General features: G+C 38.4%; 1 protein-coding gene across 7 annotated transcripts in view; it reads left to right on the top strand.

Annotated features, from left to right (window-relative positions):
- Positions 1–18,850, top strand: part of SCML2 (Scm polycomb group protein like 2) — a 129,670-nt gene that overhangs the window by 89,426 nt on the left and 21,394 nt on the right. For all 7 annotated transcript variants that reach the window (XM_054006769.1, XM_054006759.1, XM_054006778.1 and 4 more), the window contains 3 exons: positions 6,846–7,093; positions 11,720–11,855; positions 14,640–14,843. In XM_054006769.1, the coding sequence (XP_053862744.1) occupies positions 6,846–7,093; positions 11,720–11,855; positions 14,640–14,843 (588 nt within the window). The remainder of the gene's footprint in view (positions 1–6,845; positions 7,094–11,719; positions 11,856–14,639; positions 14,844–18,850) is intronic.

An 18,850-nucleotide genomic window follows, 5' to 3' on the forward strand; every position in this document is an offset into this window, starting at 1 on the left:
GAAAAAATAGTTTAATGAACAATTTCACTAAAAATTAATACAATTACTATGGATTCTGAAATTTTTACAGTCCAAAACCTTAAATTAAGCATTATATACAGCACAATAATATATTTGTTTTTGGAGCATTAACAAATGTTGACGTAACATTTTTATTTTGGTGTAGATTACATTTTTCTCTAACTCAGCTCTGTTCCATGACCAGGTCACAATAGTTAAACCAGACATGCACAAAATGGCAGATTTATACTGTCCTCCTAGTTTTATATTAAAAATCCACAATGCTTGGGGCTAAAAATATGATTTGCCACCATCCTCTCCCTGTTAGGCCTTTTTTTCCCCTCTTAATATTTCTTGGCATCTCACAAGTCCCATGTGGTATCTCTGAGTAAGGCATCTGTTGTAAAAGGAGGAAAGGGTTTTTCCCCTTCTTCCCAAAGAAGAGACTGTGTTGAATGTCTTTGCATGAATAAGCCCGGGAGATGCTTTAGGATAAGGCCGTTGGAGTTCTCTCTTTTTAAAATTATGTTATAGCAGTGTTCCAAGTGATATTTGTCTTCCCGTTACTTAATGGATTCGATTTTCTCATTTCTTCTGCTTTTAGTTCATCTCATGTACCTTTGTTCCATGAATGTTTGTTACTGCCATACTGTGGCTGGGACTCGGTGAATTTCTAGCAGTTGCATCTCAGTATGTGTAACCCACCCCAGGAATAACGGTGCCATAATTCAAGTATGGTACTTTTCAGACAAAACAATTGACCAGTTTCCAGGGTGACTTTATGTTCTTCTTAGGCTTGTTGCATTTTATTTTCTCATTTGGGGCCCAATCTTGCTCCCAGTGAAATCAATAGCAAAATTCCCATTGATTAAAATGGAAGCAGGATCAAGGCCCTTTAGTTTCTTGGATGTCTTCTCACCCTTCCCAAATTCTGATTATTTCAAACATTGAGACCTAAGAGTTTTTTTCCCTTTCCAATACATTTAAGGCTAACTCCTGCCACCTGGTACACAGCTGTAGAAATGGTGTGAAGGAGAGAGGCTGCTAAGGGGGGACTTAACAGATTGCTTCTTGGTGCAGAGCTTCACTTCACAGTGGTTCTCCTGGTGGGCAGGCTTGGAATAAGTGTGGTTTGTACAGCCTCCAGCGCCATGGGCCTTGCTGGGCAGGGGGTCTGTAGGTGCTACTGTAATACAAATAATAAATATTGGGCATTGTCCTCTGATCCTGGAGCCACGGCTCTACTTGGCAATGGCTCAATGTGACATAAGCACTACTGCAGCCCATGAGCCAGGCTCTGCCATGTGCTCAGCTCGCAGTCTCTTAGGGTTCACTGTGGCATCCATCACCATAGTATCTGAAGGCTTGCTAGATAACGTAAAGCTGGACAGTAAGATCCCTTAGGAATTACAGGGAGTTTTCTTCTGCTCTTCTTTCCCAGTGAAAGAGGCTGTGCTTGGAGATGGTAAATAGGATATCATTTAATTTTCAATCATCATTTAGTTGTAATGGAAATGCTTTGTTAAAGAGGAGGATCTTGCAGCAAGCCCTACATATTTTTCTTGTTGATGCTTTATTGTCATTTTGTTGTTAGTTTGACGTAGAAATGGGAGGCTGGAGACAGGACAATAGTTGGGAGTCTTATACATAATGTTGGCTTTTTCAGGATTGGGGGAACTTCCTCCTCCCAAGGAAGATTGGCCGGCTCCCTACTCTGAAGGTGGTGTTGATTTATTTTGGCTAATAGTGGATCTAAATTATTTAATCTTTTTGCTGCCATTCCTCATCTGTAAAATAGAAAGAGCACTTTCTTTTCCCCAGCCTTTCTCTTTTCTCTATAGAGGCAAGAGGACTGTTTTTTAATATATACATATAGTGGTGCTCACCATGAGGGGGGGCAGTCTTCTCTAGGGGCCCGAAGTCACTACTATACTACTAGTAATTAGTAATATAATAAAGAACACAAGCAAGACAACAATGTGATTTAATGTTAAACTCGTATAACTTTTTTGCATAATAAAATAATTCTGTTCCCCAAATTGACATCTTGGGCCTATTCTAGCAAGTGCTCTGTGCCCAGAAGTTCAAGGGGGTTCTGCACACAGATCTGTCACAGGATTAAGGCTGGGGTCTGTTTTCATGTAATTTCACTTCAGAGTTTCTAATAATTATTTTTATAATCACCTATCGGCAACTGTCTGAAGCAACAGAATGTCCTAGTACAGTCTTCCAAATATGTTACAAATTCTGTAGTTTTATGACATGAACAACATAAAATGAAAGAATTTATATGGAATTTTTAAGGAGAATTCTGTTAATTAGAATTGCACTAATCTTCAGTCTTTTGAACTGTAGTTTCTCCTTTTCCCCTATGTTTGAGTTCTTCTGTAGCATTACGTTTACTGATAGCCTTATAAATCTGAATAAATCTAACAGGAAATACCCAGTAAAACATTCTGGGTTCAAATTCTGCAGTCCTTTGCAAAGATTCAGTCCACTCAGTAGTAAGCAGAATTTGGCCCTGAACAAAAACCTGATCCTTGAAAGCCTTACTCTAGCAAGTCGTACCAGTTGACTTCACTGGCTTTGCATGTGCAAGGACTGGACCCTTGGTAAGTGTTGCAGGATTTGGGGTCCTGGGATATTTGAATTTTTTTGCTCCTCTAAATATTTGGTACAGAGTTACAGATTTTGTGTTCTCTGGATAATGACAACTTTGGAGCTTTTGAAAATGTTGTCATGTTACTAATAATTGAAAGCATGAAAGATCTTTAATGTGTTTATGTATTAACTTATATTCCTAGAATATAGTAGTGTAATTAGAGAGCTCTGTAAACTATGAAAACTCTGAATATTTATTAACATTTAACATTTTATTTGCTTACTCTATGATGTATAATATTTTTAGTTTAGTTTATCTTTTCTTATAGTTTTTACTTAAGATAAGAGACATGGGAAAGAACACTGTTCACTAAATTATATGCATAAAACCAATGAAACTTGAACAGTTGATATTTTATTTTTTCAGTAGAGCAGCATGAAACAAATGCTTTGTTTTGTTTGTGCAAATGAGAAGACCATTATAATGCAAAGCAGTGTCCTGAAAAAAAGCAAATGTGCTTTTTCTGTTGTAAATATCCCTGCTAAATGCTGCAGTAATTGCAAGCAGAGCTTGGTGTTTTTTCTCTCTTCTTTTCATTGATATATTTTAACAAGTTCTCTTGAGACTATTAAAACGTCTTAGTTTTTGGAACATGTGGTCCAGCGGGGATAACTTTGTCTACAGATGCAGTGGGTTGGCAGCTAGATTTTGCATGTCTTTTCATTTCTTTCCAGATTCTTTGACCCAGTGTAACCTTTGGTCTCCCTCTGAAGGCAGGGGTGAAGGAAGTATGAGCAGGTGACTGATGATCACTGTCAATACAGCCTGCAGACAATATGCGAATTACTTTAGCAGTCTCTCACTTCCCTCCACTCCCCCATCTCTTAAACCAACAAATGCAAATAGCTCCATTCCCATTTGCTAGTATTTCAGTGCTGCTGCTCAGGCAGCATGGGCTTTGTTGTAGACTTGCTTATTCAAAAAGGCAGTTTGAATCCTAGTAAGAAGAAAAATTATCTAATGGGACTTAAACCCCCTTAATGGTCAATGCGGCTAGTATTTGGCCCTCTGGAATATAAAGGTAGGAAGATGCTGAAAATAAACATATTTTATATTGTATTTCAACAGTACAGCAAGAAATGATTAGTACTGTTTGCATTGTTAGCCTTTGTTTAGTAAATAATATAAATCCTTTCTACAGAGCAGTTGAAATTTGCCCACTGTGTAGAAACATGTACCTGTACTCCTAGAACCTGTTGGCATTAAAATTTGTTATTGGGATTATCTATGTATTTAACATTTCATTTACTATGCAAAAGAGACTATGAAAGTGTTTGCTAGATTTCAGTAGAGTCAGACAATGAATCTATGAAGCACATATTTCTTTGCAATTTCTTGACTTTATTTATTAAGCACAGAATTGTGTAGTCTGAATAAAATAGCCATATTTTATAATAATCTTGTTTTGCTTTCCAGATATGTTGTTTATTAAGAGTTGTCACTTGGAAGATTCAAAAGCATAACATAAAAGAGTGATGTTATTTGTATTGGCTAAAATTCAGTTAAACTTATTTTAAGTTGCTACTGTATATGAAATCTTGTAAATACTATTGTGGATAAATAAAAGGAAAGTGATTACTTTCTTAATTCAGAAGCTCCTTTTTTCCAGTTACCTAGAGGTAATTTGTGGCAGAAAATATATTTAATGTAATGTATTTAGGATTATAAATATTAGTAAAAAAGGGCTTTTTAAAAAAAATTGCTCATCAAGGACATTTGATTCATAAATGAATTAAACAAAACATACAAAATGTATTTAACATGTCCTAAAACTTTATTAACTTGTTTGAATAGAACTTTTGTTTTATAAGCATCTAAAGCGTCATTTTGGGATGTTCAGTTCACTTTACCTTGACACTTTCTCTTCGAATGATTTGTTTGTTACAGTTAACTCATAGGGAGAAGTACTTATAAAATGAAAAGCACCATTTATAAGGCTGAACACTAGACTGCTGAGATGCACATCACATGTATGGCTAGGCATTGTTGTATAGACTAATAGTAATGGTCTGTCTAGATTCCCTTGAAAATTTAACTTCTAGTTTTATTTGTGGTGTGGGTTTTTTTTTTTTTTTAAATAAATCTTCAATCACTAATAGCTCAGCAGTAACAATTTTCTGATGTCCCACAAAACTCTGGAAATTAGAATAAAGTCTTAAAATCCACCGTGAACTCCCCTTTCAGCTTGCAGTAGATCAGGCATTTTGGCTTTGGTTATGTCAGTTCGGCTTTAACATTAACTTGGAATTTCTCAAGTTTTGTCATGTTAAGTACAGGTTCATAGATTTTAAGGCCAGAAGGGACCATTATGATCATCTAGCATGTGTTATGCAGGAGATCAGACTATAGAATATCATTTTGTGATTCCTGCATCAAGGAACCTCATATGCTTTAGTTAAGCCAAAAGTTTTTTTTTAGAAAGACATCCAGTCTTGATTTAAAATAAATACTTCACATGACAGAGAATCCATCAAATTCAACCTTTTTGTCTCATATTTCTTTTCCTTTGTGTGTACATGTGCATGCATACATGTGGGTGGGGGAAAAGGGGACAAGAGAAGGCTTATTTTCCTCTATTTTATTTGTTAGTTTTAACTGAACTTTTCCCTCTGGGGGTGCAAGTGTTGTCCGATACTCTCTGTTTTTGCCTTTTATTTCCTCAAAAGCATCTGTATCTCTGTTGTTCAGCCTTCTCATCAAATGACAATAGATAAGTTTCCCTTGGAACCAGTCATTGCTGTTCGAATTGGACATAGGAGATACTGGAGACTGACATAACACATTTTCCCATCAGTGGTATATCTGTGTATGTAGAAACTCCTTCTGTTGTGTTTTAATATCAGTTTGTTGCCAAGGAAGGCAGGTGGGGGGATGGATAGCTCAGTGGTTTGAGCATTGGGCTGCTAAACCCAGGGTTGTGAGTTCAGTCCTTGAGGGGGCCATTTAGGGACCTGGGGCAAAAATCTGTCTGGGGATTGGTCCTGCTTTGAGCAGGGGGGTGGACTAGATGACCCCCCCCCCCCAAGGTCCTCCCAACCCTGATATTCTGTGAAAGTTACCATAAATTCTTCATAATGACTTCAGAGCACAATCAAATAGGTGAAAATACGTTATTAACTAGGAGGCTCTTATTGAAGAGAAATCTGGTCATGGCTTGCAGCCTGTCATCATCAGGCTGTGATCTAGTCAGCTGTGAGCTGCATAGGGTTAGCAAGGTTTGTATTTGGTGGACATCCCACAAAGGAAATCTTTGATATTACAGAAAATTAGTAGGTCATTCTTTTCCCTTTGAGTCATGTTGAATCCAAGTCTCAGTGGGCACTGTGCTCCTAGAGGACATTCTTTCAAATAAAATTTAAAACTGAACTGGTGATCACTCAACATAATCTTTGCATGCAGTGTTGTTGTGGCCATGTTGGTCCCAGGATATCAGAGACAAGGTGGGTGAGGGACAATATCTTTTATTGGACCAACTTCTGTTGGTGAGAGAGACAAGCTTTGGAGCTTACACAGAAGTCTTCTTCAGGTCATACCCACCATGTCTTTATAATTAATACTTGGCATTTTTCACAAGAACTCTGGGTGTTAAACTTGATGTCCCAGACACATCCCAGTTATTAAAATTTTGACTATCAAAACGTTCTTCCTCTTTACTTGGATGGTATTCTTCACTTTCTGCTGTGCACAGTTGAATAGTTGACGTTGTTTCGCCTCTGTGGCAGCTGCATTTAGAGTGGACAGATTTCTTATATTCTGTAGAATTTGTTAAGCACTTTTGGATCCTTCTTGATGACAAGCACTATATGAATGTAATAGTTGTGGTAGTAATGGAAACTATGAGAAACATCTTTAAGGTGAGTGTATTCAAATTATAGCTTTGTTTTTTATCTGAAAATTGTCCCTTGTAGAAAAGTCCCTATTAAATATATATTTTTGGGGGAACTGGATTTGGTTCTTTCTGGATTTAGTTAAATGAAGTAGTTTGATACCAGACACTTGTTACGTTTAGATATCTTCATTTTACACTGATTTTAAAATTTAAATTAATATGTAGCAAGTTTTTAAAATCATTAGAAAAGTTGCTTTTGTAGCACAAATTAATCTCTGGACAATGACACAAAATGCCTTCAGAATCTGATATTCATTTTGAGGTGAGGTTTTTGTTTTTTATTTTTCCCCTCAGTTTCCATTACAAAAAGAGGTGCAAAAGCCCAGTCTTCCCCTTCCAAAGTGACCCGGCGTTCAATGCAGTCTCCACAGAAGTCTGCTCCAGTACCAGCACAATGTGGCAGGAAAACAGGTCGGGGCAACCCCCCTGGACAATCTACAGTTCCTAGGAAGGGAAAATCTCCTAAAACCATTCCTCTGACAAAAATCACCTCTACGGAAAATCTCAAAACAAGGAAAAAAGGTTTAAAACCTGGAAGAAAGGTTAGTTACAGTTGCTACTTTAATTTGTATCGTGGAACTTTGTAGTGATTTGTTATTTTGAACATGTTGTTTATAATTCCATGTACAGGCTGATGCTGTTTTCCCTTCAGGCACTTACAGCTTGTCTCCACTTGAAATTTACCAAAATAAGTATTCTGGAATTCTTATTTTGAGATAAGCCACCATGTGAACACTCTTATTCTAGAATAAGAGACCCTTTTTCTGATTTAGATTAATCCACTGGATGGATGGATGGATGGATGGATGGATGAATGGATGGATGGATGGATGGATTGATTGTTTACTATTCCAGAATAGTTTTTTCAGTAAATTTCCAAGTTTTGACAATCCCTTAGGTTATTAGATTTAATTATTTTCTTACTGAAATAAATGTTAAGTTAGCACAATGTTAACCTTACTTTAGGGCATTAGAAATCAAGGCTTTGTGTATAATTTTAGATTGGAAAACGTAAAAATGAATTTCTTCTGAAATTCCATAAAAAGTTATTACTGCGGCATTGTGTAATATGTTGCTTAAGTTACTGTAAATGTGATTTAAAATTCACTCTCTCCATCAAACAGTATAAATATAAAGCTCTGCTGACTTTTGTAAAATGACTCATTGGTTAAAATTAATAAAGATTCTGTCTCAGCATTGTTTGAACAGAGTTACTGCTTATATAGGATGTTGTTTATTTGTTTTTATTAATGTCTTCCATTTTACCACACACTTTACACAGAAGAATATTTTAATTAACTCAAGAAATATTATACACACACACTTTTTGACACATGGCAGGTATTACCAAAAGAATGATGAAACAAATAAAATGTCCCATTGACCACATTTGGGAGTGCCACACTCAGAGAGCTTGTGAGATTCATACTGAATATCATGAAGCCTGCACATCTTAGAACAAACATTAAATACAGCAAAATGCCTTATGCTTAAAGGCCGCTAGAGTAAATGTTTAAGGCCAGTTCAGACTGAATAAGCCTTTCACAAGTTCTTTTTATGCTAGTTTGAAAATATATACTTAAGGAGGTCAGTCTTTGATCAGTACATTGTGAATTTGTTTGAATTTCCAAATAATTCTCAGATGGAGAAGCAGTCCATTCTGTTGCAATATCTGTTTGTTGTCAACATGTTTTACTGTTTGTTATCAATATGTAATATTCAGCATTTCTATCTGTGCAATAGAAAATAAGCTTATTTTGCTGTAGTGTCTTTCATCCAAATACTTCCCAATATCAGTGCAATAAAGTTCAATGCAAAATCCCCCTTACCTGTATTTTGACTCCTTACCATCTTTCTCCCAATTTCAATAGGTAGTGTTTTTTATTAATTTCAGTTCTAATGTGAAAGGAAAACATTTGTTCCCTTTATAACTGTTTTTATGTATTACGTTTTAAAAGTATTCTTTAATTTAGCAACACGAATAACCAGACTACAGTCAAAACAGACAGACCACATATTTCAGTATTTCAAATGTATGGGCTTTACCCTGGTCCTTAATGAGGATGTGGGGAGTAGCCAGTCAGTATATGCACTGTTGTGTTAGTTGTTTGTCCCTCCGTGTCTCCCACTTGAATGTTCATATTATTTCTTTTTCATGTCTCCATCTCTTCACATGTTGAATTTTCCTCTGTGTTATCTATGGCTTTCTGTGCTATGGAGTAGCAATAGCCCAAAGGTAGAGTGAAGTCACCTCTTGTAGTGTTGTATAGAGAGACTTTCTGGATTGCCTAGGAAGTTGGAGCTTTTGCTCTAGCTAAGTACATGTTTATTCTCTGTATCCAGGATGATTTGAGTCCTTTCTGTTATTGGATATTTAGGTTTATTGCATCACTCTGGGAAGCTGCCACTGACTGCCATGTTCAGTAGAATATTATCCCATCTGTTCTAAACCATCTGTGTCCATCATCAGTACAATATAACTCCTGCCACTATATTTATTATTCTTATAGCAACTTCATTCACCACCCAATGCCAGACTCTCCAATCAGCCCTTTCTGGCCTGTTCACCTTTACCAAATATCTCAGTCCTTGCCATGTACCATGGATTTCAAAGCAAGCTAAAGCAGTTCTTTATAGATGTTGCAGCAGTGCTCAGAGTGAACTCGAAGACCTGTATTTTGGTTGTTTTAAGATACTTAAGTGAAAAGTCAGTGTGTCAATATAAAATTGTTTCCAAAATCAAATAGTGACAGTAGCTATCATAAAAGTCTCATGTGAGAACATTTTTTAATGAGTAGCTTTTTAATACAATTTTTGGCCAAAACCAATCTGTTGGTTCACGGCTTAAGGGAAAGATTGTCATGTACACCTTTTCTCATCCTTTCCCATTCCCAGTTGCACAGATTATCTCCCTTCCCATTTGTGATCTCAACCTCCTTATGGCAACTGTTTACATGCAAAAGTGATACAGAAAATCATTTAGTCTGGGTTTTCCAAACACACCTGAGGGCATTATTTTCCCAAATTCTATTGAAGGCCAATGGGAGCTGGTTTCCTAGCTGCTGTAGTCTCCTTTTGAAAACTCCAGCCTCAGTGAATTTTAGCTTTCAATGCAGTTCAGCAGCAAGCAATGAAGAGAACCCCCACCACATCACCAGCCAGCTCTCTGCTGTCTGCAAATGGCAGGCAAACATCTGTTTGAGGTACATCTGACTTAGGTCATAATGTTAGTTTAAGTACTAGAAATAATAAGTTTATGTGGGATGTATGAACACATGGGAATAGCCATTTTTTAAAATGTCATCTGTTCTGATGATGAAAAATGGGGAATGTGGGTAGAACAGCTTTAAATCCCCTGTATTTTCATGTATGCTCACAAAGTTTATTAGAACATTAGAATAAGAAATGCTCCGGTGGTGTAATAAAGGGCCAAATTGTGGCTGCTCTGTGCCTGTGTGTACTGAGAACCCCTCTCATGTTACATTTTCCAATGCAGGAGGCACCTATAATATGTAGCATGAAGGAGTGGAGACTGGCCAACCTGTGCTGTGTAGAGTATATGCAGTGGTAGCAGCCCTCATAAGCTTTTTATCAAGCTTTGTGATTTGGTGTTTTTACTTGTAGACAAGTGATCATGGAGAATCTCAGCAAATTTCTAGTGTCCCTGGTCGCAAATGAGAGAGACTCAAATGAGAAAGCAAATAAAGTTCCCCAAATCTATTATTTTTAAGACAATTTCACAATTTCGGGGGGGCATGACACCTGAGTCTATTAACATTTTGCAATAGCAATATTGCATGAGCTCACCTCTCTGTGCACCAACTTGCAGCTGCAGGGCAGTGCTTAGGGAAGCACAATCTGCCTCTGCAGAACAAGTATAGTAGCAGCTGACAGTGAGTTTGTTCTCTTTCACCCTCTACCCAGCACCTCTGGAGGCCTTCACAGGCCTTCAGCTATCCTTATGTGAGCAGTAAATCTCCCCTCACCATGATAGCCCCTTGTCCCCTAATTTCTTACGTAGCCTGTTTCTTAGATCTGTACATATGAATGTTTATCAAAACCAACTATAGGTTTGAAAGGTTTAAGTGGAGCTGAAAGCAGAAGGCAAGATACATTTAGCATGGTGTGTTTTTTTTCATTTAACATGAAAGTGAAACAGGATCATTAGTAACATTTCCACACCAAATTCACTGTTATTCTACTTCAGATGACGTGCTCCAGTGTAAAAGGAGCTGGAAGGATGAGGTGGTTATGGCATTGAAACAAATCTTAACTGAGGCTATCCTTTTTAAAAATAATTTTTAAAATAATTTGTTTAGCGTGAAAAGAAGATTAATGTTACAAATGCAGTGCCATCAATTGGCAAGCTACTGATTTGACATAAATGATTCCTTTTTCATGAGTGACTTCTCATTATGCATGGTGGTTCGTCTGGCATTTCCTTTCACAATATTAGGGCCCAACCAGCCTATTCAGAGACTTGATCAGCTCAGAGCATGAAGTGAGGGATAGTAAACCAACATGCCAAGTTTGTGGTTGATAAGAGTTAGACAGCAATATGAGCTCCCTATTTCTTGGCACCTAGATTGCCTGTTCTCAGTTTGTCCCTCTCCTCTCTCCCTACTTAGACAGAAGGTACACCGGAGCTGGAGGTGTAGACATACCTGATCTAACTCTGATTGAGTTAGGGCATGAAAAAATAGAAATGTAGTCATAGCAATAGGAGGGGCTACCCACCCCAAGTACTTCCTTAAGGTTTTACACGAGATCATACTTGGGGCAGCTAGCCCATCCTGCTACTTGTGCCACCACAGTTATGCTTTAATTTTTAGTATGCTAGTTCAATGAAAGCTAGCATGGGTACATCTATCGAAACTGCAAATTACACCAGTGTAGACATACCCAGAGATGACGTCTTTCAGCCATGTCACAAAGCCATAGTGCAATGGTCTAGCTGACTTGTTTTAGTTAAATACCCTGAGTGGGTTACTGTTTCTAGAACGTCTTCCTGTTGGGGAGTTGAGTTTCACTGTAGTAAGTGGAACTCTGAAGGTGTGTGGTCCTTACCTCAGTAGTGAATGGTGATTGATAGTGCATAGTTTGTTTATGAATGAGAATTGTTTAACAAAAGGTCACTTGCTGATTTTGTGTTTTGGTTTTTTTAACAGAAAAAAATCTTGCCAGTGAAATCTCCTCCTGCATCTTCTCCTCCACTTACTTCTCCTGAGGGGGACAATGGCAATACACAGATACATAAAGATGGAGTTGGCATTGCTGGTGCAACAGCAGCAGTTATATCCACAGGTATAAAAGGACAGTCTGAATGTATGAAATTACTTCCCCCTTTAAATAAAAATAATTATATTGTTTTATGCTACTATTATTCTAAAACACGTGCTGAAGATAAATTGTTTTGCTAACATCACTCACTCACTCATGCCCGTCACCCCAGTCGGGATATGGGCCGCCAACCACAGATCTCCAGAGTCCTTTATCCTGGGCCATTTGCTCTAGCTGGTTCCAGGTATAGCCCATTTTTATGCTATCAGCCTGAAGGTCGCGTCGCCAGGTGTTTCTTGGACGGCCTCTTTTCCGCTTGCCTTGGGGGTTCCACCGCAATGCCTGTCTAGTGATGTTGGTTGGCTGCTTGCGTAGTGTGTGTCCTATCCAACCCCACCTTCTCCTTCTAATTTCTTCCTCTGCTGGAAGTTGATGGGTCCTCTCCAAGAGGTAGATGTTGCTGATGGTGTCTGGTACATACTTACTTTGCTAACATCTTCATATGAAAATATATTTTTATATTGCAGTTCTCCAAATGTGCTTAGGTAAGACTGGTATTTGGTGCATGTGCAATGGCAAGAAACACCAGAACTTCAGGAATTTGGTGTCTGGTTAGCATGCTTTTTGGTGTGTAAATAGGAAAGTCCATTGCACTTTCAGTAGTCTTCCATAGCCTGGAGTACAATGCTTGATAAAGAAGAAAGGACATGTTTTGTCTTACCTTACTCCATCCCAACCAGTAGCAAAATGTACTGGAAACGACTGTTGCCAAAAGGCCATTAGACACTACTGTTACACTCCAGAGAGTATGGAAATAGAGATACAGATGACAAACTATGTCACTGAAAAAATAAAATCCAGGAAAAATGGTCCAGGTTAAAACAAGAGCTCATTTAAAATGGAAAGGCAGTGAACTATATTATAAAATGGGTGGTGGAAAAGGAGTAAGTTAGTTAGAGGTAGTTAGAACTACCTCTGAGTAGTTTCTTTATTACACAGTTATGGGACAATTTGTAAATTGTCAGCATTTTGGTCGTCACCAAATCCTGGGACCTGCTAAAGTGGGCCTCCTCCCACCCCTCCAAAAAAAAAACGGTGGGAAAAGTTTGCTATGTTTTTAATTTTTTGCCATTTTTAAGCTGCTTTTACAAAGAAACTGTCCCTCTGCTTTCCCTCCTCCACGTAATTACAGCTACCCCTCTTTCAGTGCTAGACAACATTGGGGCAGAATAGGCAATCATTTCATACTAAAGGAAACTGTCAGGTTTACAAACATTACTGAGCCCAAATAAGAGTTTAATAACATATTTTACAGAGTTTTCCTGTTCTCTCCACATCCACATCTGTGCCTCCCACAGCTTCTGCTGTCAAACAGAAAATAGACATGAATGCAGAGTTCGGGAGCATTCCAGTCTTTTTACAAAAAGAACGAGGAGTACTTGTGGCACCTTAGAGACTAACAAATTTATTTGGGCATAAGCTTTCGTGGGCTAAAACCCACTTCATCAGATGCATGGGTTTTAGCCCATGAAAGCTTATGCCCAAATAAATTTGTTAGTCTCTAAGGTGCCACAAGTACTCCTGTTCTTTTTGCTGATACAGACTAATACGGCTACCACTCTGAAACCAGTCTTTTTACAAGTATCAGTTGTTTGAAAAATCCAAGTTTCATTTGAGCACAAATAGTACTGTAATTCATTTAAAAAAAAAAACAGGTTTCTTTTATCTTATTTAATGCTTCAGTCTATTGCCTCACCACCAAGGCATATCCTTATTAGACCACAATAAATCCTGATCCCACTGAAGTTAATGGAAACATTTCTATTGACTTCAGTGGGGTCAGGCTTTCACCCCTTATTTTGTCTTGTTAGTTAACCACAGATCATGATCCCTGTGATAGGTCTGAGTTGTTTAGGTGCCTGTCTTTTCTTGAACAGACAGTTGCTTTTTTTTGTTTTTGTTTCTATAGAAAGTGTCTTCCTAAAATGAACTTGACTGTTGTTTTGGCAGATTTTAACTCTAGAAATAACACAGGGCATTTTACAGTAATGCATTTTGTTAAGGTTTTCACTTTGACCCCTGTATTCTTATAGTTCAGAGCATCTACCGGGTTAGATGTAGTGTAATGGAACCCATATGCAGATGGAGTTCAGTAACAAGCACAGATGGTTGTAGGCTGGGATAAACTCATCATGGTAGTGTGATGTAGGAGGGTTTTGGAGGCTGATTCGTCAGGTTGAGAAAGAAGGAAACGAATACTGCTGTGAATGGCTGCTGGGTTGGAGATATTTGTCATGGAGTTTGGCACCACCATGTTGTTGTGCAGTAGGTACAATTTTAAAAGTAAAAATACTGGAGAACCAAACTGCATTTTGTGTCAATGAGGAGACAATGCAATGATGATGCCATTTTGAGTATCCAGTGCAGAGAGATTGCCCTAGAGTTTCTTTAAAATATACTGGGATGCAGAGGGGAGGCACTTGTGTGCAATGTGGTCTTCTAAAGGGGACAGGGGAAGCCTAGGTAGCCAACAATTTTGGTACCTGGTCAAAATCCTGTTTTTACTTGAATCTGCCAGGATTTCATGACTTATCCATTGCTGCACTGCATGCTAAGTAGTTAACTATTGGTAAACTGTGTTATTAAAGAAAGAAGTGTATGCACAGAAGGTGTATGGTGTTTTTGTGTTTAGTGTGCATCAATCGAATTCAATATGACTTTCAGTGAGAGCCACTGAAATATGTTTTGATTGAGTGTGATTGTGCCTGAAGTGGGCAGATTCCATAAATAAGGCTTGTAATTTTTCAGTTTGCGTCTATGTTAACAAGCATGGGAACTCTGGACCTCACCTGGATAAGAAGAAAGTTCAGCAGCTTCCAGATCACTTTGGACCAGGTCCTGTAAATGTGGTACTTCAGCAGGCTGTGCAGGCCTGTGTAGACTGTGCCTATTTATCCAAAACAGTCTTTGGATTCCTCAAGTCAGGGCATCATGGAGGGGAGATGATAACAGGTATGCAAAGTCCTTGATTTTTTCCAATTTGTTCACTGGGTTCTGTTTGAGAAATTTGAATGTGGTGTAGAGCAGGGAAGTTGACGTAGTAGCAAAGCAATGATTAACATTTTTATGTTACTTTTGTAAATCTTTAAGCATAGCTAAGAATACCCAACTGTGGCTACGTTTACTGGTGGTGTATCTATGGCCAGCACTGAATTTACATCTTAATATAGGATATATAATGATACAGCCAGTTTTCTTAATTTGAATTCAGCGGTGACTATATAAAATTACATATACCATATAGCATTGTTCAATTTTTTACAAAGTAAAACTTGCATACCGCAGTAAATAGCCATAGCCAAACATTTGTCAAGTAAATTCAATGCAAGTCAAAGTTCAGCTTTATTAATTCACGTCTTATCCATACACAGTGTTTGTCTTCTTGATGCTGTAACCAAGTGGGTAAAAAGTTTAAAACTAATCTGCTTAGGTTTCAGGTAACTGATTCCATATGTTAAACAGAACTGCTGTTGCTTCTCTTTTTTCCCCCTGTACTAATATTCTAGAGGCGTCTTAGGGTCAGTGTTAGTGTTTGAGCACCTATGTCCTCTGCTACAGTGGTTCTCAACCTTTTTCTTTCTGAGCCTGAGCGCCCTCCCGCCCCCCCACGTTATAAAAACTCCATGCCCCAGCTGTGCCACAACTGTTTTTCTGCATATAAAAGCCAGGGCCAACATTAAGGGGTAGCGAGCGGGGCAGTTTCCCGGGGCAGTTTCCACGGGCCCCATGCCACAGGCGGCACCATGAAGCTAAATTGCCTAGGCTTCAGCTTCAGCCCCGAGCTGCAGTCTTGCACGGCAGAGCTTCGGATTTCTGCCCTGAGCCCTAGCAAGTCTAATGCCGGCTATGCTTGGCCGACCCCCTGAAACCTGCTCAGGGGGCCCCAGGCCTCTGGATGAGAAGCACTGCTCTACTACAGAGTGGGTTTATTTCTTATATATGCCAAGGGCAGCTCTGTAGATAAATTATCCTCGTAGCTCAAACTCAGTATCTGCATCTTGTCATTTTTTCCCCTTCTGGGTTGGCAATCTTCTGTATAGTAGTAAGCCGCATTAATTCATAATTTCATCACTGGCAGTAAAAATGGTTTGTCTTACTTTAATCTCCTTATATTAATACCAGATGGGAAAGATGATTAGTGGAAGGCAGGTTTATTTAAGCTCTCATAAAAGAACTCGCTGCCTAACAGTGTTAAAATACAGCATCTTGACCCACATGCAGCAGAACTTCTCTAATCCTCATGCACAATTTGCACACCAGTTTGTTCCCAAAATGGAGCTCTCTCCTTATTTCTCAAAAAAGGTTTAGGACCTCTGTACAAATGAGGTTTTGTTACTAAGACATTTTTATATGTACAGGATATACTACAGCATGTTTACTAGCACATTAAGTATTGTCATAAATAATTAACACCAAAAACTGTCAAATTGCAAAAATAAAATATATTCATGATGCGCATTATCCTTGATTGCTTACAAAGGACTAAATCCTGGCCCAAGAGATGTATAAATAAGGGGTGTGAATTGAACTAGGCAGACAACTGTAATTCTGTTTCCTGGAGGATTTCGTGATTTTGAAATTTGGTTTAGTTCCAATTTGATACAAAAGCCCAAAATTCTCCACAGAATGGAATTATCATTCTTCATCCAGCTCTCCTGGGAATCCAGGCTGATGAGGAGTCACAAGTGAGAGCCTGGGAGTCCTGCTCCCAGCTCCCCATTAGTCTGCTAGTCAGGCTGCCAGGGAGCTGGGCAGGCCAGCTGGAGGGAAAACATTGGGATCCTAGCTCATTTCTGGCAGAATTTCACTGAAATTGAATGTTATCCTCAAATGTTTCAGCTTCAACAAAACGATAGATTCTGTTGAAAAAATGTTTTATCAAAAGTTTTCCAACCAGCTCTAGGTGCGAACACTGAGCAGGGGGAGGAATTGCTTAGCAGAATAAAATGAGGAGTAACAGAATAAAATTAAGAAAGGGAATATGAAGTCTGAATATCAGGAAAAACTGATCCTATGGCTTGTGGAATGATGTCCCAAGGAAAGTTCCAGTGTTTGACAGTTTTTCTGAATAGACCGGACAAAACATTAGTAAATATAAAGTAGGTTGGGCAGCTTTGCAAAATTCAAACTGGACACTCAGGTAGAGTGAATATCTTTGGACTTGTTGGTTAAAAAACACATCATTTCTTTCATTAACTTTATCATTGTAAAGGATAAGCAAGTAAATTGTGTCTGGACTGGTGAATTGTCTTGACAAATTGTCTTGTCTGCGGTGACAGGCAGATGGACAAGATGACCTTAAGTCTCTCCCACCTCTAGATTCTGTGACAACAGCTATGGAGCTGGGAAAACCACCAAAAAGCTATCACACAGGGAACAAGGACCAGGAGGAGTTCCGATACATGTTTTTTTTTTAAATAGTATTTTCTTTGGGGCTAGGAGTTTTGCAGGCAATATCACACTCTTCTCCCATGATTGCCATGGTGTTTTGTGGGGCCTAGGGAGAGGTTCTTTTGCCCAGATTATTTATAGGTCTGTTCTATAGTGATCCTCACCATAACAACTGATTACTTCACAATTGTTACTGGATTTACTCTCACAACATCCCTATGAGATGAAGGAGTATATTTCCATTTTATAAATGGGAAACTGAGGCACAGGGAGTAAGTGGCTTCCCCAAGGTCACATGGGAAGACCACAAGACCATCCTGATGGATCTTGGATTTTCGTTGTGATGGACAGTGCTGTTTTGCAGTATGTCTGTCAGGAGGTGTATGGGAGGCCATGTAGCCCATTCAGTCTCCTAACTGATTCAGAGCTAGGTGGAATCTGCTCCCTGGGTACCCACAAAATAACAAGGGGAGTCTTCTGTGGGTGACCCTGCAGTGGTACAGTGAGTCCTTAGGAGTTCAGAGTCTTGTTAATCTAGTGACTTCAGTGATTTCTTTGCCCTGAAGGAAAGAAGGGCCAGGATTTGTCCCTAATTCAGTGATTCTCATAATTCAGTAATCCTCAATGCATCATCCAGTTATGAGAGCAAATGAGTAAGGTTCTGTTGTAGCATTTTTATACTAAATTATATTTACTGCATTTATAAAAATACCTGTACAACATCGCTTCACATTAGAGGTGTTATTTGTATCACTTTTCTGATACTAGTTTAAACTACTCTAGATATGTTTTTAAAACTGAATACACTGCCCCTTATTGATGGTGGAATGATTCTCAGCATGGTATGGCTCCTAATTCAGATTTCTGCGATTTTATGTCATACTTGCAAAGGTATTGTTTTTGAAAGCATACCTCTGTTTCCCTATCAATGGAATATGATGCTCTCAGGAAGTTCTTATTTTTTGGAGGGAAACGCTCATACTAAACTCTTGCACACACCGAAATCATACTTGATGAGCAGGAAGGCAAAATAGTAAAAATTTTAAAATTCATAACAATTTCTTTGTAGCCATAAATTACATGTTTGTTACCTGTTAGATTTGTGATGTGTTACATTATACATTATTTCTAGTTAGAAAGTACACAGCTAATGCAATGAGAATTGCTCATCTAGAGGCCTGGAATTAGTGTTCTTAACTTTTTTCATCTCACTGTTTGCCAGAAGATGATGCTTGGCTTTTCCCTAAAACATTTTAATTCCTATTGATGCTTTTAATACAACAAGCTGTCATGGGATAAAAGGGAAGGTCTTCTCATGGATTGGTAGCAGGTTAAAAGAATCTTGGTCAATAACCAGGTGTTACCCCAATACAAACAATAAAATGGAAGGATCCAGGCCTGTCAAAACTGGTTAAAAGACAGGAAACAAAGGGTAGGAATAAATGGTCAGTTTTCAGAATGGAGAGAGGTAAATAGTGGTGTCCCCCAAGGGTCTGTACTGGGACCAGTCCTATTCAGCATATTCATAAATGATCTGGAAAAAGAGGTAAACAGTGAGGTGACAAATT

The sequence above is a fragment of the Malaclemys terrapin genome, chromosome 1 (genome assembly GCF_027887155.1).
Source record: "Malaclemys terrapin pileata isolate rMalTer1 chromosome 1, rMalTer1.hap1, whole genome shotgun sequence".
Classification (NCBI taxonomy): Eukaryota; Metazoa; Chordata; order Testudines; family Emydidae; genus Malaclemys; species Malaclemys terrapin.